The 25,137-nt window shown below is 33.6% G+C and overlaps 1 protein-coding gene across 2 annotated transcripts in view; it reads right to left on the bottom strand.

Moving 5' to 3' along the window:
• The window catches only part of ARID2 (AT-rich interaction domain 2), a 169,612-nt gene that overhangs the window by 50,595 nt on the left and 93,880 nt on the right, over positions 1–25,137 (bottom strand). Inside the window, exons 5-11 of one of the 2 annotated variants that reach the window (XM_059935721.1) lie at positions 23,497–23,715; positions 20,120–20,187; positions 5,381–5,447; positions 5,040–5,290; positions 4,614–4,710; positions 4,308–4,517; positions 3,276–3,443 (exon numbers count right to left, since the gene is read on the bottom strand). In XM_059935721.1, the coding sequence (XP_059791704.1) occupies positions 3,276–3,443; positions 4,308–4,517; positions 4,614–4,710; positions 5,040–5,290; positions 5,381–5,447; positions 20,120–20,187; positions 23,497–23,715 (1,080 nt within the window). The remainder of the gene's footprint in view (positions 1–3,275; positions 3,444–4,307; positions 4,518–4,613; positions 4,711–5,039; positions 5,291–5,380; positions 5,448–20,119; positions 20,188–23,496; positions 23,716–25,137) is intronic. The other variant, XM_059935722.1, reaches the window with a different exon arrangement.

Genomic DNA, 25,137 nt, shown 5'->3' with positions numbered 1-25,137 from the left:
TGTGTTAACACTTCCTCAATATATTAGGTTAAACAAGGTACATCCAAGTAAAAGAGTAGCAACTTATAATTTACAGTCATATCTTGTTAATATCTTTTTGATATATTTTCATAAACTTAAAAGTAAGTATCTATAATGACTGGGCAACAAATAATTTTACAAGTCAAGTACTGTTAATTCTTTGATTTCAACCAAAACAAAGGAGAACTCAAATTGTCAGAAGATCATTAAATACAATTTTAATAATTTTTAGATAATTATGAAGAAATTTAAAGAATTTTAAGTTCTACCCTCATCTTATAACTGATGTGAACTAGATTTCCAACTTAAATCTATAAAAAGGAAAAACAGAGATAAAATTAATGCTGAACCCAATTTTATTCTAGCAATAAAAAATATTCATTCAGAGACACACTAGAGTAATACTTCCCGGAGAACAAGGGGAAAAATGTCTTGTCTATCTCATTAAGAGATATACTTCCAATAATTGTATCTTTTATTTAATAATTATTTACAAAAATCTGTAATATATTTACTATTGATTTATGTAGTATTTATTGCTAAAACTTGTAACAATAAAATAAATTTTTAAACACTTAGAGCTTTATAACAGAAGCCTGAAAAACTTTAAATTAAAATGTCTATGTAAGCATTGATAGGGTGGTGGATATGAGTTCAAGGAGAAAGAGGGATAGTATAAAATTTCTAATATTACGAGTTTGTGTTATTTTTTTATAATTCTTTTTTTTTTAAATTTATTTATTTATTTATGGCTGTGTTGGGTCTTCGTTTCTGTGCGAGGGCTTTCTCTAGTTGTGGCAAGTGGGGGCCACTCTTCATCGCGGTGCGCGGGCCTCTCACTATCGCGGCCTCTCTTGTTGCGGAGCACAGGCTCCAGACGCGCAGGCTCAGTAGTTGTGGCTCACGGGCCTAGTTGCTCCGCGGCACGTGGGATCTTCCCGGACCAGGGCTCGAACCCGTGTCCCCTGCATTGGCAGGCAGATTCTCAACCACTGCGCCACCAGGGAAGCCCTGTGTTATTTTTTAAATGGATGGTGGTAAGCATCAATATTCCACTGGATACAAAAAGTGTTGTAACTTTTATTTTAAAATATCAATTTAATATACACAAAAACATATTATTTGCAACTATTTAAATTATGATAAAGAAATTTAGATGTCAACCTAAAAATGGGTGAAAGGTCATGCAAGTTTTCATAGTGATGAGCAGAAGTGAGCAAAAAGTTTGAAGATGACCATTCCATTAGAAAACAGTATTAAACAAACTATGGGGGGAAAAGCCAAACTATAAGTGTTAACTAATCAAACAATTCAGAGTTGTCATTCATGATGAGCAAGTAATAAAGTGCTCACCAGTTCAAAAATGAACTCTTTTAGGTTCTTAGAGGCCGATTCAAACCTCTATCAATGACTTACTACTACGCAAGCAAGCCACAACTCTCAATATTTAATTTTATCCATTTGCCAATGAGGATCAACTCTTAGTTTGGGGGATGGGTTCATTTATTAAGGTCACAGGTACCAATAAGGCAAAAAATAGTAGATTTCATCAAAATTACCTTTGAATATTCTTCAAATGACCCATTATAGTTCAATGTATCACTGATAATCTATTAATTCCACTCTTTGTTGAACACAGTTTCTCTATGGCCCTCAATTAACTTAATCTTTTAAATTAATTTAAAAGTTTCTCCTTTAAGAATAAAAGCATACCCCCACTACCCACTTAACTGGCAGTATGAACTGTTTCATTTCCTTTTCAAGGTTGAGAAACTATTAATTTCTGATCATCGATTCTCCAATATGTATTGGGCTCTTTAACATCTATTGCCTATGGGCGAAAGCTCACTGACTAGATCAGCAGTCAAAATTACCTACTTATTTCATGCTTTCTATTACTGTCCAGTTCTGTTAGTTGAATTCAAGTAAGTTAAATGCACATACGATGCAACTCTACCATATACTGCAGAAAGACATAATGGAAATCAATGAGATATGTGATACATATTACATACTTTGTGTAAATAGAGTATACAATTTTGATAATATTAAATGAGAGGAGAACAAGACAGCTGGAGAGAGATGAGGAGAGTCTGAACTGAGGCATAAGTACTGGCAATCAAAAAGGCCAGACAGAGTATTTAGGAAGACTCAACAAGATTTGGTGATTAAATGAATGTGGTAGTTAAAGATTAAGGATAATGAGATTTTTGTTTTAAGGATAGTGGGAGAGGTTGAGAAAGATCTAAATGTATTTCTAGGCTGAAGAAGCAAGTAAAGAAAAAGAGGTTTAAGATATAGGAATGAGTAGCTGGGAAAGACTGATATTCAGAGTACAGATTCAGAAGTAGTTAACATCTCTTCCTGACACAAGGGGAAGTTGAAGGAGAATGAGTTCAGATGCTAATAAGTTTGTAAGGGAAGGGGGAAGAAGTTGAAGAAATTCATGCCACACAGCTCCCAGAGTAACTACAAAGTGTTAAGATCAACTGGGAAAGTGAGCATCCTCCATTAAAACACAAGGACAGAGAAATGTCTTGGGAATGGTAAGAGAGCAGGTGAGGTGAAAGATGGATTGTTTTTGTTAGGACAAATGAAGGTGGAGAACAAAAAGGCTGAGAGTGCTAAAATATAAAAATCATAACTCATTATGAGCCAGGAGAAAGAAGTTCAAGAGCTGAAGGACAGGTCCGAATTCTAATTAAAGATATTTGAATTAAATAGAGTTGACCCATGGGATCCTAGGAAGGGTGCACAAGTACAGGTATATACACATGTATTAGCATTTGTATACACATGCACACATGTCTGATCCTACCGATTCTGTGGTGTTTGGTCCAAGATTTAGAAATAATAGGGATATTATACTTATGTATTCTGATGACCACCTGAGAGAATTATAAGGCAGCATATGATTAACCAATTCCTGGTCTATCAATCTCCAGTGACTGAAATCACAAACCCATTAGGGCACTTAATACTCTCACAGTTGTGAACAATATCTAATCCCTCACACTACTCTAAACCCTTCTCAACTTCATTTCTCTATTCTACTATTCTTCCTCTGTGCTCATGTTGATCCTGCTGCTCCTGGAATGTATAATATCTAAGAAATTAAAGTACATACTCAATTCTCATTTAGCCTACTCTACTGTAAAATATCAGTTCCCTGTACTGCATATTTAAATTTATCTGTAGTATTAAATCTGACATACCAATAACCACACTGAAAAAGATTATACAAAAACACTAACCTGGGGCAGATGCTACATGGGTCTGGGTTTGGACTTGCTCTACAGCTTGTGGCCTAATTTCAGATAAAATTTGATGACTGGAACTTGGATGTTCTACGAGTTTTACTGCAGCCAGTGCATCGGGGCCAAACATCTGAATATCCATGGAAACCAGACACACTAACATGTCTAAAATAAAAACCAACAGTTATTAGTCAATAATACTGTAAAACAATGACATCGCTGAAAAACACATGCTATACATATATAAAACGCTGCTTCTCAAATGCCAGTCTGTGAATCGTTGTACATCAGAATTATCTGTGGATCCTTAAAAAAGATTTTTAGGCTCAATCTCTGAAGACTGATTTAGAAGCTCTGGAGTGGCTGTTAGGTATCTTCATTTTTAAAAAACTTCCCAAGTGATTCTGATGTGTAGTCAGATTTAGGAACCAGTGATATGGAAAGTACATCTTAATTTCTCAATAATAATACTTTTCAAGCCAAATCTTTATTAACTCTGATTTTAATATTTATACCAAAGAAAGAAATCATTTGAATCACTGAGCAAAATGTTAACGTGACATGTTTTAGTAAGTGTGTTTAAAACTGATGACCCACTAAGAAGGTGAGTTCATTGATTTTGAGGATAATACCACTACTAGCATTTCTAGCAAGAGAAGGAAGCTTGTTCCACTCAGCTTTAGTTGCTTAATAGTAGCAGCTGACCACTTAAAACAGATGGACCTGCCCCCCAGAGTAAGACATAGCCATCTTGTTGATTTCAAATTTAATATATAGTAATAGAAATAAAGAGAAGAAGTAAAGATTACTGATAGCCACATGCATCCTGGTCTCTACATAATAGAAGTTTCTTGCTTATCTAAAATAGGCAGAAAGTATAACACAAACAAGCGTGTCTGAAAGGGTAATGACTCCTCAAAATAAACAGTAAACCCCAAATATCAATTGTGATTTTTTACAGCAACCACATTAAATATTTTTTCCTTAATAAAGAAAATAACTTAAATGCTTTTTGTGGTTTAGTCTTACCTATGCTCTTTTCTACTTTTGCAATTTTTGTGCAAGCTACATCTCCCATTTCTGTGAGCATATATAGCACCTCAAGTGTTGAGATTACGAGCAGCACATCAGGTAAAGTGAGATGACAAATGATCTCTCTGTATGAGTCCTGATCGACATATTCACAAATCAAAACACCATTATCCTCTGCTTTGCAAAGATTTCCCAAAATTTCCATGCCTGAAAAGCATACACACACAAACATGTATTTGTCTTTTAAAAGATGATAAAAAGCTTGTGTACTTTAGACAATGAGAAACTTAAGTGAGCGCTTACCCCTCATCTTTAAAAATCTATCCCTTGACATTAGGCATTTTGTAACAGTATGAAACATCAGATGAGTAGTTTTGAAATCAACAGGATCCAATAAAAGCTGGAAAAAAAAAAGGACACTACTGTTTAGGTAGGCTTCTTCCAATTTAGATCCAAATGTATATTTCAAATTTAATAAAAATGAGCAGAACAACGTTACGTAACTTTAAAAAATGTAATTACTGTGAGAATAGCCATCAATGAATCTGGAGCATCATTTCAAATATTTCTTTTTTTCCACAAAAGTGTGTAATACCTTTAGGCAAAAACTATATGTAAGCATTTAATATTCTATAATTATGGCAAATATAATAATCCCACATCCTAAAATTTTAAAGTAAATATTGTGCTAACTATAAAAACTGTTTTAAGCTACTGTCACATGCTTACCTCAGCTGCAATATTTCCTAATGTGTCAAGGCCTAATTGCCTTAGAGAAATAAAATGACTATGTGCAGAAAGTAATAGGAAACGGAGACAGGTACGATTAGCTGCCAAGAGCTTAACATTGCCCTCCTCAAAGGAAAGATTTCGCAAAATCACTGCAATCTGAAGTACCCGTTGTCCTTCAATATCATTAATGCCCAGCTTTCGAGGTGGATGAAATAAAGATTCCCAAATCCATTCTCCTGATGTACCTTCTACAAGAGAAGAAAACATATTTTACTTAAACTGATATTTCACTTATTATTGATATTTCAGTTATTTAAAATATTTTCTCATTGACTTACCATGAGACTTGCTTCTGTCAGAAATGAGGTCACGTACTTCATTATCATCAACAATGTCTTTCCAAAACTGTAATGAGAAATTATTACACTTAATTCTGACAATTTGAAATAACTATTCTATTACTTTAAAAATAGTCACACATACTATAAAACTATAATAGTTCTACTATTTTTAGTTCAAGTAGATATCACTGTATTCTATGTACTTAGTTCTTTGACACAAATGCTAGATTTTTCTATAGTTCAAAGGTGTCGTCTTGGCCTGGGGCCCACAGATCCCTAAAAGGTCTGTGAAAAATACAGGGCATCTATGAACATGAATGAGGAGAAAAAAATGACATCTTCATGTTCATTAACCTCTAACTAAAATTTAGCATTTCCTTAGCATTTTCTTCAACTCTGAATGTTAGAAAATGAACCACAGTAGTAATAGCAGAACCTCTGACACTGTCACCAATATGAATCACAGATATTTTCAGATCACTTTATAGCTATGGAAAATATCTAGAAATAGTGTTTATGCTCATCAGTACTTAAAAATTATGATAGTCATTAATCCCATTAGTAAACTGCATACAGTCACAGTATTCCTATTTACAGACTCCTGAGACATAGCTGGCTAGCTACTGAGCAAATCTACATCTAGAAGAAAATCAAACAGCAAGTGGTGAAGTATTTGTGTTCACAAATTTGTAACCCAGATATTTAGGTTTCCTTTCCAGTATTCCGTATCAACAAACTGTGTTTTGACCTGTAAGAGAAAGGAAATGAATCGAAATCCACTGCTTAATCTTTTTCAGGCTAAGAAACAAATACCTATATATTAATAAGTCTATACAAAACGAACGTTAATTTTAACTTTTCTATGCCATTTTATCTTGTTACTTCCCTACTAATGAAGAAGCACATGGGCCACTAGTTCACTGTTTATTTCTAAACATTCTGATGTGTATTTCTAAATGATTGTATTTTAGTTTTGGGAATTAAAGTTCCTTTGCATTTAAAGTTACTGATCTGAGAAAAGGTCCACCACCAAAATGACTCACTGCAAAAAAACTCATAATAAAAAATGTTTGGTAACAATAAAAAGGAACTAGGCATATGAAGGAATAAGACAATGTTCAATAACCAAGGAAAAAGGGCCACAGGAAATTCAAATAATAAAGATATCAGAGTGGAATTTTAAATGATCATGGAAAATAAACAAAGAAATAGAAGATAAAATCGAAAAGTTTGGCATGTAAGTAGAAACTATAAGAAATAGCTAAATAAAAATCCTAGAACTGAAAATAAGAACTCAATGGACAGATTTAACAAAGGATTAGAGTCAACTCAAGAAAGAATTAGTGATTGGAAGAGATGGCAGAAAAAAATACCAAGTTAGAAGCATAAAGAGACAAAAGGATGAACAGAATAAAAGCATTCAAGACACATACAGTGAAAAGTTCTAACATAAAATTAATTGGAGTTCCTGAGGAAAGATAGAAACAATGGGCAAAAACAATATTTGAAAAGACAGGGTTGAGAATTTTCTAAATCAATTGAAAGATGCCACACCATAGATTTAAGAAGCACTCCAAACTCCAAGGAAAGATAAATAAAATGTGTAGGAACATCATAATAAAATTCCTGAAAAGCAAAGACAAAGAAAAATCTTAAATGCAAAGGTGGAAAAAGGGACAGATAACCTTGAAAAAGACAACTAAAATTACAGGAAACTTTGTAAAAGAAATAATGGAAGCCAGAGGACAATGGGATATTTTCAAAGTGATGGAAGAAAATATCTGCCAAAGTAGAATCTTTACACAGTGAAATTGCTCTTCAAGAATAAAACTGAAATAAAGACATTTTCTGACAAATGAAAACTGAGAAAAATATCATCTGCAAACCTGCACGGGGGAAAAAAAATGCATGAAAAGGTAGATGTGATTTAAATCAAAATAAGTGCTGAATAAATAAAATACTAAAAAAAGTCTTACAGGTAAAAATATATATAAAATTAAAATCTATGAAAAATGCTTGGAAGAAAATTTTGCTCAGGCCGTAACGGTACTGCAGTAGTCATCCCATCATAAACCAATGTATATAAAACAATTGCTTTCACAGACTGGACAAGAGTAATGCAAAACCGTAATCACTGAAACATGGGAAGCAAATGAGGTGAGCTCAGTGACTGCCCCATATCTTTACATAAACACTCTTTCTAGACAACGATACAGAGACAATAAACCCAAGAGGTCACAGCAATTACTAAACTGAGAAGACATTATATATATATATATATATATATATATATGTATGTGTATATATATATATATATATATATGTATGTATGTATGTATATTCTCTCTCTCTCTCTATATATATGTACATACACCCAGCTAATTCAGGTCCAAAAAAGACCATACCTTAGGAATAAAGATAAACTAGTCCTGTATTCGTCATAACAAAACTTAAAAACAACTATCCATATATTAATTAAAAGCATGCCAGAACAATGTGCAACATTCTTGGAAGACACCAAAAAACAGACACTAAATAATGTAATAGTCCCAATACCTATATCTAATAAAAAATTGCTAGATGTACAAAGGAAGTGGGAAACATGACTCATAACTAAGGTAAAAATCAGTTTCAACAAAAAAAGACCCAGAAACAATAAAAATAGTGAAACTAGCAGACAAGAACATTAAAACAACTTTATTAAATATGCTGAAGGATTTAAAGGAAAATATGAACATAATTAAGATGAATGTAGGACAATATAAAAGAGAATCAAATGGAATTTCTAGAGCTGAAAAACATAATATCTGAAATAAAAAAATATGACTAGGGCTTCCCTGGTGGCGCAGTGGTTGAGAATCTGCCTGCTAATGCAGGGGACACGGGTTCGAGACCTGGTCTGGGAAGATCCCACATGCCGCGGAGCAACTAGGCCCGTGAGCCACAACTACTGAGCCTGCGCATCTGGAGCCTGTGCTCCTTAACAAGAGAGGCCACGATAGTGAGAGGCCCGCGCACCGCGATGAAGAGTGGCCCCCACTCGCCACAACTAGAGAAAGCCCTCGCACAGAAACGAAGACCCAACACAGCCAAATAAATAAATACATAAATAAATAATAATTAAAGGTGCTAATAATTAAAAAAAAAAATGACTAGATGGGCTTAATTGGAAAAGAGAAAATAAAGACATAACAATAGAAACTATTCACAATGAAGTACACAGAAAACAAAAACGTCTAAAAACAATTAAGAGAGCCACAGTGGCCTACAGAACAGTTCCAGAAAAGCAGGAGGGGAAACAAAAAATTTTTGAAGAAATAACTGATAAAAACTTCCCAAATTTCATGAAAAATACCAAACCAAGAAGCTAAATAAACCTCAAGCAAAACAAAACTAACTAAATAAATAAAAAAACCACAACAAGGCACATTAAAAAAATCAATGACAAAGAGAACACCTTAAAAGCGGTCAGATAAAACATATCACAAAAGGAAGAACAATAAGAATGAAACTAACTTATTGTCAGTAATAATGCAAACAAGATGGAAATGAAATGTTACCTTTAAAATGTTCATAAAGTATAAATGGTCTGAATGCATTGATGAAAAGGAAGAAATTGTACACTGAAAGGCACACTGAAGGAAGCAGGAGAAGAAAGCCTCAACTATAAGCCATGTATAAGAAACACTATATATAAAACTACAGATGAAAAGCAGTGATGGAAAAAGATATATGATGAAAACATTAACCATAAAAATGCTGGTGTTGATAAATAATATCAGACAAGAGACTTCAGGATAAGGGAAATTACCAGAAGTCAGAGAATAATGCATAATGACAAATAAAATCATCAAGAAAATATAATAATCCTAAATGTATGTGCCACTAATAATTGAGGTTCAAAACACATGAAGCAAAAACTGACAGAACTGATAGGGGATACAGACATTCATAATTATAGTTGATAATTCCAACATTCATCTCTCAAGAAATCACAGACCAATTATATAGAAAAGCATTAATGATACAGAAATCTTGAACAACACTGTCAATGATATTGATTTAATTATTATCAACAAATATTACATCCAACAATAGTACAACAAACATTCTTTTCAAGTGTGCATAAAACACTCACCAGAAAGACCATATGCTGAGCCATAAAACAAGTCTTGATAAGTTTAAAAAAGATTGAAGTCATATAGAATATGTTCTCTGACAAAAATGGAATGTGATTAAAAATCAGTAATAATAATAATTATGAAAGTAAATAATAATAAAAGCTAGTTTGAAAACAGTCATAAATTAAACAGCTTACTTCTATATAACCCATGAATCAAAGAAGAAATCACAAGGAAAATGAGAAATACCTTGAACTAAATGATAATGAAAACATAACAAAAATTGTGGGAAACGGCTAACACAGTTTATAGAGGGAATTTATAGCAATATATGCTGATATAAGACAGGAAAAAAAGTTTAAAACCACTGGTCTAAGATTATATTTAAGAGACCTGAAAAAGAGCAATAATGCACAACAAAAGTAGTATATAAATCAAAAACTGAGAAAACAGAGATGGAGTTGTTCTATTGTCCCTGCAATTATCTAAGAAGAGGTAAAATTACTAACTTATTAAACTAGTAAGGATTAAAATATAATCTCTAATATGATCAATGAGAAAACAGAAAAAGTGTATGTAAAAACTAAGTGGGCAGAAAACTGAATAATAAACAACACTGAGTCAAATCAATTCAAAAAGGTAAGGAAGGAGAAGGAAAGAAAACAAACCTGAACAGGCAGGACATATAGAAACCAATTCAGAACATGGTAAATTTAAACATAATTATATCAAAATTACACTTAATGTAAATGGAATAAATGCACTAATTTAAAAACAAAGTTTTACACACAGGAAAAAGCTGAAATATATGTTATTTACAAAAAAAAAATTCACCTAAAATATAAGGATAAAAAAGATTGAAAGTAAAATATGAACTATATAAACACCAACCAAATGGAAGCTGATATAGTTATATTGATATCAGACCAAAAAAAAAAAAAAAGGATAAAGGAGACTTAAAGGTAACAAGAATGCTTTACAATATGTTCAATTAACCAGAAAGGTGTAACAACTATACCTGTGTGCACTAAATAGCCCATTCTCAAAATATAAAAACACAGTTATTACAGAACTCTAACTATAAGCTGAAAGAAACACACATCCTCACTCAAACTGGGTGCTTTTAACATATCTCTCTTCATAAATGAAGAAATAAACAGCTGAAAAAGCCAGTACTTATGAACTGGTTCATCTGTACCGTTTTTCTAGACTCCACATATATGCGTTAATATGAGATATTTGTTTTTCTCTTTCTGACTTACTTCACTCTGTATGACAGTCAGTTTGCAAGGCAGAAATAGAGACACAGATGTAGAGAACAAATGTATGGACACCAAGTGGGGAAAGTGGGGGAGAGGGGAAGGGGGATGAACTGGGAGATTGGGATTGACATATATACACTAATACATATAAAACAGATAACTAATAAGAACCTGCTGTATAGCACAAGAAACTCTACTTCACTTCGCTGTACAGTAGGAACTAACACAACAACAACACTGTAAAACAACTATACCCCAATTAAAAAAAAAAAAAAAGAGCCATTACTGATGTGGAACTATTAAGTATCATGATTAACTGTGTTGCTATAATTTGAAAAGATACATGCACCCCAATGTTCATTGCAGCAGTATTTACGATAGCCAAGACATGAAAGCAACCTAAATGACCATGGACAGAGGAATGGATAAAGAAGATGTGGTACATATATATAATAGAATATCTCTCAGCCATAAAAAAGAATGAAATAATGCCATTTGCAGCAACACGATGGACCTAGAGATCATCATACTAAGTGCAGTAAGTCAGAGAGAGAGAGACAAATATCATATGATATCGCTTATATGTGGTATCTAAAAAAAATGGTACAAACGAACTTATTTACAAAACAGAAATAGAGTCACAGATGTAGAAAACAAGCTTATGGTTACCAAAATCAAGAGCGGGGGAGTGGGGTATAAATTAGGAGATTGGGATTAACATATACACACTATTATATATAAAATAAGTAACTAAAAAGGACCTACTGAATAGCACAGAGAACTCTACTCAATATTCTGTAATAACCTATATGGGAAAAGAATCTAAAAAAAGAATGAATATATGTATATGTATAAAAGATTCACTTTGCTGTATATCTGAAACTAACACAACATTGTATATCAACTATACTCCAATAAAAATTTTTTTTAAAATGATTAACTGTGTTGGCTTAACTGACATATATATATATATAGAAACTTACACCCAACAACTTCAGAATACAGGCATACCTTGAAGATATTGCAGGTTCAGTTCCAGACCACCGCAATAAAGTGAACATCGTAATAAAGTGAGTCAGCACAAATTTGGTTTCCCAGTGCATATAAAAGTTATGTTTATACTACACTGTAGTCTATGAAGTGTGCAACAGCATTATGCCTAAAAAAACAGTGCACATACCTTGAAAAGGAAATACTTTATTGCTAAAACAATGGTAACAATCATCTGAACCTTCAGTGAGTCACAGTAGTAAAATCAAAGATCACTGATCACAGATGACCAAAACAAATATAATAATAATAAAATAATAATGAAAAAGTTTGAAATATTGAGAGAATTACCAAAATGGGACACAGAGACATGAAATGAGCAAATGCTGTTGGAAAAATGGCACTGATAAACTTGCTCAACGTAGGGTTGCCACAAACCTTAAAGTTGTAAAAATGTATCTGTGAAGCACAATAACGTGAAGGGTAATAAAACAAGATATGCCTGTATATATTATTTTCAAATACACATGGAGTGCTTATAAAATCTGATCAATGTTAAGCTACCAAATAAAGGGTGAAAACATTTCAAAGGTTTAAAATTATACAGAGTATGTTTCTCTGAACATACTGAAATTCAGTTAGATATTAAGAAGAAAAGGAAACTGGAAAATTTTTCATATGTTTTTGGAAATTAAGAAAATTCCCTTCTGGGGGGGAGGGCCAAGATGGCGGAAGAGTAAGACACGGAGATCAACTTCCTTCCCACAGATACAGCAGAAGTACATCTACACGTGGAACTGCTCCTACAGAACACCCACTAAACGCTGGCAGAAGACGTCAGACCTCCCAAAAGCCGTGTGGATGAAAGGCTCTTGGTGCTCCAGCCAGGCATCAGGGCTGTGCCTCTGAGGTAGGAGAGCTAACTTCAGGACACTGGTCCACAAGAGACCTCCCAGCTCCACGTAATACCAAACGGCAAAAATCTCTCAGAGATCTCCATCTCAACATCAAGACCCAGCTTCACTCAACGGCCAGCAAGCTACAGTGCTGGACACCCTATGCCAAACAACTAGCAAGATAGGAACACAGCCCCATCCATTAGTAGAGAGACTGCCTAAAAACATAATACGGCCACAGACACCCCAAAACACACCACCAGACGTGGACGTGCCCACCAGAAAGACAAGATCCAGCCTCATCCACCAGAACACAGGCACTAGTCCCCTCCACCAGGAAGCCTACACAACCCACTGAACCAACCTTAGCCACTGGGGACAGATACCAAAAACAACGGGAACTACAAACCTGCAGCCTGTGAAAAGGAGACCCCAAACACAGTAAGATAAGCAAAATGAGAAGACAAAAAACCACACAACAGGTGAAGGAGTAGGGTCAAAACACACCAGACCTAACAAATGAAGAGGAAATAGGCAGTCTACCTGAAAAAGAATTCAGAATAATGATAGTAAAGATGATCCAAAATCTTGGAAATAGAATAGGCAAAATGCAAGAAACATTTAACAAGGATGTAGAAGAACTAAAGAGGAACCAAGCAATGATGAAAAACACAATAAATGAAATTAAAAATACTCTAGAAAGAATCAATAGCAGAATAACTGAGGCAGAAGAACGGATAAGCGACCTGGAAGATAAAATGGTGGAATTCACTGCTGCGGAACAGAATAAAGAAAAAAGAATGAAAAGAACTGAGGACAGTCCCAGAGACCTCTGGGACAACATTAAACGCACCAACATTCGAATTATAGGGGTCCCAGAAGAAGAAGAGAAAAAGAAAGGGACTGAGAAAATATTTGAAGAGATTATAGTTGAAAACTTCCCTAATATGGGAAAGGAAATAGTTAATCAAGTCCTGGAAGCACAGAGAGTCCCACACAGGATAAATCCAAGGAGAAACACGTCAAGATACATATTAATCAAACTATCAAAAATTAAATATAAAGAAAACATATTAAAAGCAGCAAGGAGAAAACAACAAATAACACACAAGGGAATCCCCATAAGGTTAACAGCTGATCTTTCAGCAGAAACTCTGCAAGCCAGAAGGGAGTGGCAGGATATACTTAAAGTGATGAAGGAGAAAAACCTACAACCAAGATTACTCTACCCAGCAAGGATCTCATTCAGATTTGATGGAGAAATTAAAACCTTTACAGACAAGCAAAAGCTGACAGAGTTCAGCACCACCAAACCAGCTTTACAACAAATGCTAAAGGAACTTCTCTAGGCAAGAAACACAAGAGAAGGAAAACACCTACAATAACAAACCCAAAATATTTAAGAAAATGGGAATAGGAACATACATATTGATAATTACCTAAAATGTAAATGGATTAAATGCTCCCACCAAAAGACACAGACTGGCTGAATGAATACAAAAACAAAACCCATATATATGCTGTCTACAAGAGACCCACTTCAGACCTAGAGACACTTACAGACTGAAAGTGAGGGGATGGAAAAAGATATTCCATGCAAATGGAAATCAAAAGAAAGCTGGAGTAGCAATTCTCATATCAGACAAAATAGACTTTAAAATAAAGACTATTACAAGAGACAAAGAAGGACACTATATAATGATCAAGGGATCGATCCAAGAGGAAGATATAACAGTTGTAAATATTTATGCACCCAACATAGGAGCACCTCAATACATAAGGCAAATACTAACAGCCATAAAAGGGGAAATCGACAGCAACACAATCATAGTAGGGGACTTTAACACCCCACTTTCACCAATGGACAGATCATCCAAACTGAAAATAAATAAACGCAAGCTTTAAATGATACATTAAACAAGATGGACTTAATTGATATTTATAGGACATTCCACCCAAAAACAAGAGAATACACATTTTTCTCAAGTGCTCATGGAACATTCTCCAGGATAGATCATATCTTGGGTCACAAATCAAGCCTTGGTAAATTTAAGAAAATTGAAATCGTATCAAGTATCTTTTTCGACCACAACGCTATGAGACTAGATATCAATTACAGGAAAAGATCTGTAAAAAATATAAACACATGGAGGCTACACAATACACTACTTAATAACGAAGTGATCACTGAAGAAATCAAACGGGGAATCAAAAAATACCTAGAAACAAATGACAATGGAGACCCGACGACCCAAAACCTATGGGATGCAGCAAAAGCACTGCTAAGAGGGAAGTTTATAGCAATACAATCCTACCTCAAGAAACAGGAAACATCTTGAATAAACAACCTAACCTTGCACCTAAAGCAATTAGAGAAAGAAGAACAAAAAAACCCCAAAGCCAGCAGAAGGAAAGAAATTATAAAGATCAGGTCAGAAATAAATGAAAAAGAAATGAAGGAAACAATAGCAAATATCAATGAAACTAAAAGCTGGTTCTTTGAGAAGTTAAACAAAATTGATAAACCGTTAGCCAGACTCATCAAGAGAAAAAGGGAGAAGACTCAAATCAATAGAATTAGAAATGAAAAAGGAGAAGTAACCACTGACACTGCAGAAATACAAACGATCATGAGAGATTACTACAAGCAACTCTATGCCAATAAAATGGACAACCTGGAAGAAATGGACAGATTCTTGGAAATGCACAACCTACCGAGACTGAACCAGGAAGACATAGAAAATATAAACAGACCAATCACAAGCACTGAAATTGAAACGGTGATTAAAAATCTTCCAACAAACAAAAGCCCAGGACCAGATGGCTTCACAGGCAAATTCTATCAAACATTTAGAGAAGAGCTAACACCTATCCTTCTCAAACTCTTCCAAAATATTGCAGAGGGAGGAACACTCCCAAACTCATTCTACGAGGCCACCATCACCCTGATACCAAAACCAGACAAAGATGTCACAAAGAAAGAAAACTACAGGCCAATATCACTGATGAACATAGATGCAAAAATCCACAACAAAATACTAGCAAACAGAATCCAACAGCACATTAAAAGGATCATACACCATGATCAAGTGGGGTTTATCCCAAGAACGCAAGGATTCTTCAATATACGCAAATCAATCAACGTGATACATCATATTAACAAACTGAAGGAGAAAAACCATATGATCATCTCAATAGATGCAGAGAAAGCTTTTGACAAAATTCAACACCCATTTATGATAAAAGCCCTGCAGAAAGTAGGCATAGAGGGAACTTTCCTCAACATAATAAAGGCCATATATGACAAACCCACAGCCAACATTGTCCTCAATGGTGAAAAACTGAAACCATTTCCACTAAGATCAGGAACAAGACAAGGTTGCCCACTCTCACCACTATTATTCAACACAGTTTTGGAAGTGTTAGCCACAGCAATCAGAGAAGACAAAGAAATAAAAGGAATCCAAATCGGAAAAGAAGAAGTAAAGCTGTCACTGTTTGCAGATGACATGATACTATACATAGAGAATCCTAAAGATGCTACCAGAAAACTACTAGAGCTAATCAATGAATTTGGTAAAGTAGCAGGATACAAAATTAATGCACAGAAATCTCTTGCATTTCTGTACACTAATGACGAAATATCTGAAAGTGAAATTAAGAAAACACTCCCGTTTACCATTGCAACAAAAAGAATAAAATATCTAGGAATAAACCTACCTAAGGAGACAAAAGACCTGTATGCAGAAAATTATAGGACACTGATGAAAGAAATTAAAGATGATACAAATAGATGGAGAGATATACCATGTTCTTGGATTGGAAGAATCAACATTGTGAAAATGACTCTACTACCCAAAGCAATCTACAGATTCAGTGCAATCCCTATCAAACTACCACTGGCATTTTTCACAGAACTAGAACAAAAAATTTCACAATTTGTATGGAGACACAAAAGACCCCGAATAGCCAAAGCAATCTTGAGAACGAAAAATGGAGCTGGGGGAATCAGGCTCCCTGACTTCAGACTATATTACAAAGCTACAGTAATCAAGACAGTATGGTACTGGCACAAAAACAGAAATATAGATCAATGGAACAGGATAGAAAGCCCAGAGATAAACCCACGCACATATGGTCACCTTATCTTTGATAAAGGAGGCAAGCGTATACAGTGGAGAAAAGACAGCCTCTTCAATAAGTGGTGCTGGGAAAATTGGACAGATACATGTAAAAGTATGAAATTAGAACACTCCCTGACACCATACACAAAAATAAACTCAAAATGGATTAAAGACCTAAGTGTAAAGCCAGACACTATCAAACTCTTAGAGGAAAACATAGGCAGAACACTCTATGACATACATCACAGCAAGATCCTTTTTGACCCACCTCCTAGAGAAATGGAAATAAAAACACAAATAAACAAATGGGACCTAATGAAACTTAAAAGCTTTTGCACAGCAAAGGAAACCATAAACAAGACCAAAAGACAACCCTCAGAATGGGAGAAAATATTTGCAAATGAAGCAACTGACAAAGGATTAATCTCCAAGATTTACAAGCAGCTCATGCAGCTCAATAACAAAAAAACGAACAACCCAATCCAAAAATGGGCAGAAGACCTAAATAGACATTTCTCAAAGAAGATATACAGATGGCCAATAGATACATGAAAGAATGCTCAACATCATTAATCATTAGAGAAATGCAAATCAAAACTACAATGAGGTATCATTTCACACCGGTCAGAATGGCCATCATCAAAAAATCTACAAACAATAAATGCTGGAGAGGGTGTGGAGAAAAGGGAACACTCTTGCACTGTTGGTGGGAATGTAAATTGATACAGCTACTATGGAGAACAGTATGGAGGTTCCTTAAAAAACTAAAAATAGAACCACCATACGACCCAGCAATCCCACTACTGGGCATATACCCTGAGAAAACCATAATTCAAAAAGAGTCATGTACCAAAATGTTCATTGCAGCTCTATTTACAATAGCCAGGACATGGAAGCAACCTAAGTGTCCATCATTGGATGAATGGATAAAGAAGATGTGGCACATATATGCAATGGAATATTACTCAGCCATAAAAAGAAATGAAATGGAGGTATTTGTAATGAGGTGGATAGAATTAGAGTCTGTCATACAGAGTGAAGTAAGTCAGAAAGAGAAAAACAAATACAGTATGCTAACACATATATATGGAATCTAAGGAAAAAAAAAAAAGGTCATGAAGAACCTAGTGGCAAGATGGGAATAAAGACACAGACCTACTAAAGAATGGACTTGAGGATATGCGGAGGGGGAGAGGTGAGATGTGACAGGGTGAAAGAGTGGCATGGACATATATACACTACCAAATGTAAAGTAGATAGCTAGTGGGAAGCAGCCACATAGCACAGGGAGATCAGCTCGGTGCTTTGTGACCGCCTGGGGGGGTGGGATGGGGAGGGTGGGAGGGAGGGAGATGCAGGAGGGAGGAGATATGGGAACGTGTGTATATGTGTAGCTGATTCACGTTGTTATAAAGCAGAAACTAACACACCATTGTGAAGCAATTATACTTCAATAAAGATGTTTAAAAAAAAAAAAAGAAAGAAAATTCCCTTCTAAATAATCCATGTTTCAGAGAGAAAATCATAATGGAAATAAGAAGATATTTTAAAATGAGTTATAATAAAAACATGAAATATCAAAATTGGAAGTATAAAGTTAAATGTGTGCTTGGACGGAATTTTATGGCTTCAAATGTATATATTAGAAAAAATAAAAACAAAAATCAATAACTGTAAGTGCCAGCTCAAGAAATTAGAAAAAGTTAAGAAACTTAAACCCAAAGAATACAGTATGAGAATAAAATATAAATAGTAGAAATTAGTGAAAACACACAACAGAGGTGGTCATCTATTCATCTTCAACATACTGGTGTCTTCTTGATTTCATGTGATTAGCGATTATACTGACAAACCCATTCCCCATTGTGATTGCATGTGTTACTTTAGTGCACTTTTTTGTGCATCTTACATTTTACTCACCAGTTTTCTGGAGTCATAGAAATTATCTGCTTAACTACAATCAAGAGATTTGGCTTTTAGTGGGTGGGGTAAGGACAGAATATAGAACTTTGGTCAGCTTGTAAAGCTGGGAATTAAAAATGCAACTCCATATCATGGTGAGAAATTTGAAGGTATAATACCCTCGAAGAAAGGGAGACAAAAGGGATTGACTGGGCTTCCTTGGTGGTGCAGTGGTTGAGAATCTGCCTGCCAATGCAGGGGACACGGGTTCGAGCCCTGGTCTGGGAAGATCCCATGTGCCACGGAGCAACTGGGCCAGTGGGCCACAATTACTGAGCCTGCGCGTCTGGAGCCTGTGCTCCGCAACAGGAGAGGCCGCGGTGGTGAGAGGCCCGCGCACCGCAATGAAGAGTGGTCCCCACTTGCCACAACTGGAGAAAGCCCTCGCACAGAAACGAAGACTCAACACAGTCATAAATAAATAAATAAATAAATAAAAGACCGTGAATTTCTAAAAAAAAAAAAAAAAAAAACGGATTGACTGCCTCTGCTTGAGCTTTCAGTTAAAAACAATCCATGATATATTCACCACTAGACTGCTCCACATCTCCCATGGATTTGTTTTTACCATCAGAGTAATCAGAAAAATCTCCAATAAAAAAATTAATATAAAGTCATTCTGATCAGTATTTCCTTTCAAGTGACTGGCAAAAGCAACACAGAAGTGAAGAAATACTCTCCAACCAATCTGTACAAAAATCCTACAGAAAGAAATCTGCTGAAATTTATAAACCAACATTATAAAACACAAAGGAATAATCCACCAAGTCAGAATCAGAAGAATTAGAGTTGCAGGAGGCTTAGACATTAGCATTATCAGGTATGTGCTTGTATATGTACATATCTTTAAGCTTTCATTTATATTTTACATATAAAATATATGATATATTCATGTTTATGTATCATATATTTAATTCATATATAATTTAATTATATTAATAAAAAGATATTTTAAATATATATTTTAAAAATTATAAAAGTATAAAAGGAGAAGATCAAAAAGGGAAAATTTGAAAAAATACAATGAGAATTTCTAGAAATTAAAACAGTCACTAAAATAAAACTTAACAAACAAATCAAGTGGCATATTAGACACAGCTGAAGAGTGATTAAGTGAAATGAAAAAGAATCCTAAGGAAATTACCAGGACTGCTACTCACAGTCTGGGTAGCAGACTTTTGACTTACTGCTTTTGTTACAGATTTATCATTCTCAGAAATCTATGTATGATAAATAAAAACTTTACTTCTGTTTATTAGCTATTCTAAACAATTTTTTACTCAAGTTAATCACAATTTATATATAAAATAAGCAACCATTGACCCTTGGCCCTTGGCTACATGTAATTCAATGGTTCAATATTTTAATTTACGTGAATTACCTTAACAAAATCTCTATCAGTCTTCTCCTTCCATTCTTCTCCAAATACAGTAGAAAAGGATCCTAAAGCTAAAAGAATAATAGTGTATTCAGTAAAATGAAATTATTTCTTTCACTTAGTTGCTTTAATAGGTAGGTTTGGAAAAATAGTAAAACTACATTTTAGGATACCTTGTTCATTAAAAATTGTTTCATAATAAATGATAGTCATGATAATTTCTTTTGAAATACTGTTTTTTAAATTATAGAATTTAAAGAAAGTTTATGTCACTACAATCTAAAAATACACAACTTTCATAATAGTTATACAGACAATAAGAAAAAAATGAGGGTACTGTAATAGTTACTCTGAATTAGTTTTCATTTGTAGAAGAGAAACATATTAAAAAGTCAAACTGATGCTACTACTATTAGATTGCCAAACTGTTATAACTTTAAATTTTTGTATTCATTTCAAAAATAATTATGTAATTCATATTTGAAATATTACTGGACACAGCATTCTTTGGGAATAATTCCCACAATGAAATCTCCTTTAGGAAACATTCTCAGCTATAGCTTGTTTGTATTTCTTGATAAAGTTGTCAGGAGCAAAGTCAAACCATCTATTTTCAAAAGCTTCTTAATAACACTCTGCCCCCCACCGGACAACAGAGGTTAAGGTATATAGATACATATCGCTTTTCTCTCCTCTGCGTTGCTAACTCATTTTGTCAGTTACAGGACCAGACAGTAAAGTCATATAATACAAATGTCTAAGCTGTGACACAATAGGCATCTACCTTTAAAAATTAGGTAAGTACTTTCATCAACTACCTGTTTATCTGTATTCTGTAATAAAAGTATTGGTTTTCAAATGCAGAGAGAAAACTATGTATTGGCAATTTTTAACAGAAAAACTAGTTTTATAAATGTAATTCTTTAAAAAAACAAAAGTAAATCTCCTTAAAGGGATGTGCTGTGACATGCATAACATATGGACATATTTTCTGTTGTAAAAGATTTACTGAATGTTTGCAGTCTTATTATGCCTTTAAGTATAAACCTAATGTTTATACTTAATATTGAGTTAAAGTTGTAAAGTACTTAGGTTAGAATAAGACTATTCATTGAAAAAGTACTAATAAGGGTGAAGAATGGCAACAGTTTAACATTATATTGATATTAGGATCATGGGGACATGATATAAAGAACAGATTTGAAGTTTTTAATAAATAAATTTAACTACAGTGACCTAAAGAAGAATTTCATAAAATATCAAATTTATATAGATGTAGTAGCTTAATCAGAAAAATGAAGTCCACACACTACTAAAGAGACAAAATTTTGTTTGTCCTGAAGAAAACCTTATAAAGAGAAACTTCACTGGGAAAAGAATACTGAATGGAAATATAAGATGGAAAAATTAAATTTTTGTCACATGGAATTTTTATTATACTTCTTCAAACACATATATGTATAAACATTCCACACCTTCAAAGAAAGTGGTATCTACATTTTCTCTCAATTAAAATTCCATGCCCTAAAAATATTCAAAACCTCAAGAGCCTTATGAAATATATCCATAATCAAATATACCCTTAATCTTCAAACTCAAAAGAATTATTTTCATAATGTAAAACCACTGTTTTAAGTATACGGTCTTCATAAAGTCCCTATGTACTCTGGAACTGTAAACTTCTAACTGTTGAAATAAAAGAAACATCCGTTAAACAGCATTTGCTAAATTATTAATGTTTTAGATTGCTACTCTACATAATAATTTAGTCTGAGATAAACAAAAATGCTAAAGAGTGCAAGAAGATAAACTGGGTGTAAAGAATGTCATGCCTCAGTGCATCAAAACTGGTAAGCTCACTTTTATCATATATACAAATGTAATTCTTATTCAATGATTAAATGGTAAGAATTCACTAAAATTATTCTGGTCTGAGAATATTTACTATTTTTTAAAACTTCATTTTAAGATTTCTAAAAAAATGTGAAACAATTTTAAACCATTCTATATTAAATGCTGAAAAATGTCTTTAAAAGAGCAAAATGAAATATTAGGAAGAAAAGAACATGAGAGTGAGATGGAAATCCACCAAATTTAGATCTTCAAAGTTACAATACAAACTTATAAGTGTTAATCTTTGTTCCTCCTCCAAGTAACCAAGAACAGTTCCTGACAGGGTAAGAAACTCATTTTCACTTTTGTTTAATTTCAAAATGTCTTCATACAAAATAAGTACATGTCAAATTGTAAGGACTCCTACTTAGGGAATTCCCTGGCGGTCCAGTGGTTAGGACTGCATGCTCTCACTGCTGAGGGACTGGTTCAATCCCCGGTCAGGGAACTAAGATCCCACAAGCCGTGCGGCATGGCCAACAACAACAACAACAGCAACAACAACAACAACAACAAAGGAATCCTACTTAGATAATCCCAAATAGAAGTATGTTTGAAAATTATACTACTGACCCAAATTACAGAAAAATGAACTCATTTGCAAACACATCACTATTTAAAGATAAAAATACTCATGAACCTATGAAATATTACATGAAATTCTCAGACTATATCTACTCTTCTATATAGTTTCCTACATGATAATTTCAAAATATATCAATACCTTAATCCATTAATAGAATATACTTCTGGCAAAAGAAGTTACATGGTATTGGGGTAGAAGGAGGGTTGAGAAGCAAGAAAAAATTTTATGTCAATAACATTCAGCTGACATAGACTATTTTAAAAAGAAAAACTATAGCAGGAAAAAATTTCAAAACATATTTTCTAAATCCCTATTAAACTAGGGATTGCTAGTTAAATTGCTCAATTGAAGAATTGAGCAATTTGGTCTGTAGAGTAACCTAGATTTGAGATAATTTTACAGAAAACAAAGAACTTGATTTATAAAAACCTACAAATAGCAAATCCTACAAGTAAGAAAATATGAAATATTTGATCATTCTTATTTTGATTATTTATGCAGCAAATTTTCAAATTCATTGACCTAAATTGTTTAGTTAAAAATTATAACTATACACCAGCAGAAACAGACTTCAGAAAACAATTTCTTCCAGGTCCTATTTTTCGCTATCAGAATTTTGTATCAAACAATTTTCTCAAATCAACAAACCCACATTTACTATAAGAAAAATACAGCATTTTAATTTCAAAAGCTCTAGTGAGGCTTTTACTATTCAAATATATAAGGTTAAAAAAAATCCAAACATTCATTATTTTAAATAATACATTTAATATAACAAAAGGAAATAAAGAATGCTACTATATTGCCTAATAAAAAGTACTTTCCTCCTTAAAAACCTTTTAAAAAAAGCTATAACACCTTTAATAGAATGATTATACAAAACATTAAGGCTAAAACTTACTGTCATCAAACACCCCAGCATTAGCAAGCAATAAAGTGATGATTTTAGGGTCTTTTTCAAGTTGCATGACATGTTTGCTTTCATTTGATAGGAGAGTGCATACATTAATAGCAAAGTCCACTTCATTTGGGAGTCCAGATAATAGTGAAAGCACCAATTTATTATAATCATTTGGCGAATTGAAGTCCATAGACAGCCCATAACTTTGACGCAGATAATCTAACAAAGACAAAAATGAAAACACTGTTAAGTATATCAAGGATTAGAAACCTTTTATGGTTAATATCTTCTGAATACAGGACAGAAGCTTGTTTTCTTTTATAAAATATAAACTGAGTAGAAGTTTGGAGTTCAACTTTCTAAACTTAAGTGAAAATTACATTCCTCAAAAAGTATTAAGATATAAAAAATGTACATATTCTGTTGGATATCATTGTGAAATTACTATTGTATCTTTATTTTAATTTACCTAATCTACATTTTTTATTCTTGTATTTCAAGGGACTTATTCCGATTTTTAAATACTATAAACCAGAAAGACTGGTTCCTTTCAAATTTTTAACAATATCATGTTTCTAAACACGCTGCCTACCTTCTTTACCCAATTTTGGGAGGATTATTACTTGTTTAGGTCAGACTTTTTGCCATATAATATGTAAAATTCATGCTTTTTAGTTCTACAGTTCTATGAGTTTTGATAGTCTTTTAACCACAACCACAATGGAGATAGAGAGTATTTCTATCACCCCAAAAAAGTTTCTTTATGCTCCTTTGTAGGTGATCCTCTCTTCTATCCATAAACAACCACTTATCTACTTTGTTTCAAAATGCCAATTAAACAGAATCACACGATATATATCTTTTTGTGTCTGATTTATTTCATTTAGCAAAATGCTTTTGAGGTTAATATCCATTTTGATGTGTGTATCAGTAGTTGGTTCTTTTTACTGCCATAGTATGGCTGTAACATAATTTGTTTATCCATTCCCTAGTTGAAGGACATTTGGACTGTGTCCAGTTTTTGGCACTTCTGAATACAGTTGCTGTAAACATTCACATACAGGACTTTGTGCGGACATATTTCTTCATTTCTCTTGGATTGCTGGGTCATACAAAGTGTATGTTTAACTTTGTAAGAAACTGTGAAACTGTTTTCCAAAGTGGTGGTAACATTCTGTCTTTCCACCAGCGATGTATGAGAGTTCCCAGTGCTATACATCCTTGTTGGCACTTAATACTGTCAGTTTAAAATATTCTGAATATGAGGCACTTATCTAATATTTGTTTTGTAAATATTTTCTCCCAGATAGTGAATGGTTTGCCTTTTCATTTTCTTAACAATGTCTTCAAAGAGCAGAAGTTTTAATTTTGATGAAGTCTGATTTATAAATTTTTACCTCTACAGTTCATGCTTTTGTGTCCTAACAAATCTTTTCCTAACTAAGATTTTATGTAGGAGAATTAGAACATTTTTAGAACTTTGAAGGTAGGGAAGATGGGATTACAGAACACTAATATATTTTATACTCATAATATACACATATTAGAAAATGTTATATTTCTAGAAATACTGACTCTTAATTGGTGCAGTTTAGGCCTTGGCAGCTACGTCCTGAGACATATACCCCTAGTACATTTTTC

The sequence above is a fragment of the Balaenoptera ricei genome, chromosome 10 (assembly GCF_028023285.1).
Source record: "Balaenoptera ricei isolate mBalRic1 chromosome 10, mBalRic1.hap2, whole genome shotgun sequence".
Classification (NCBI taxonomy): domain Eukaryota; kingdom Metazoa; phylum Chordata; class Mammalia; order Artiodactyla; family Balaenopteridae; genus Balaenoptera; species Balaenoptera ricei.
Note: the sequence above shows the minus strand (reverse complement) of the source record. Positions and strands in the feature narration are given on the sequence as shown.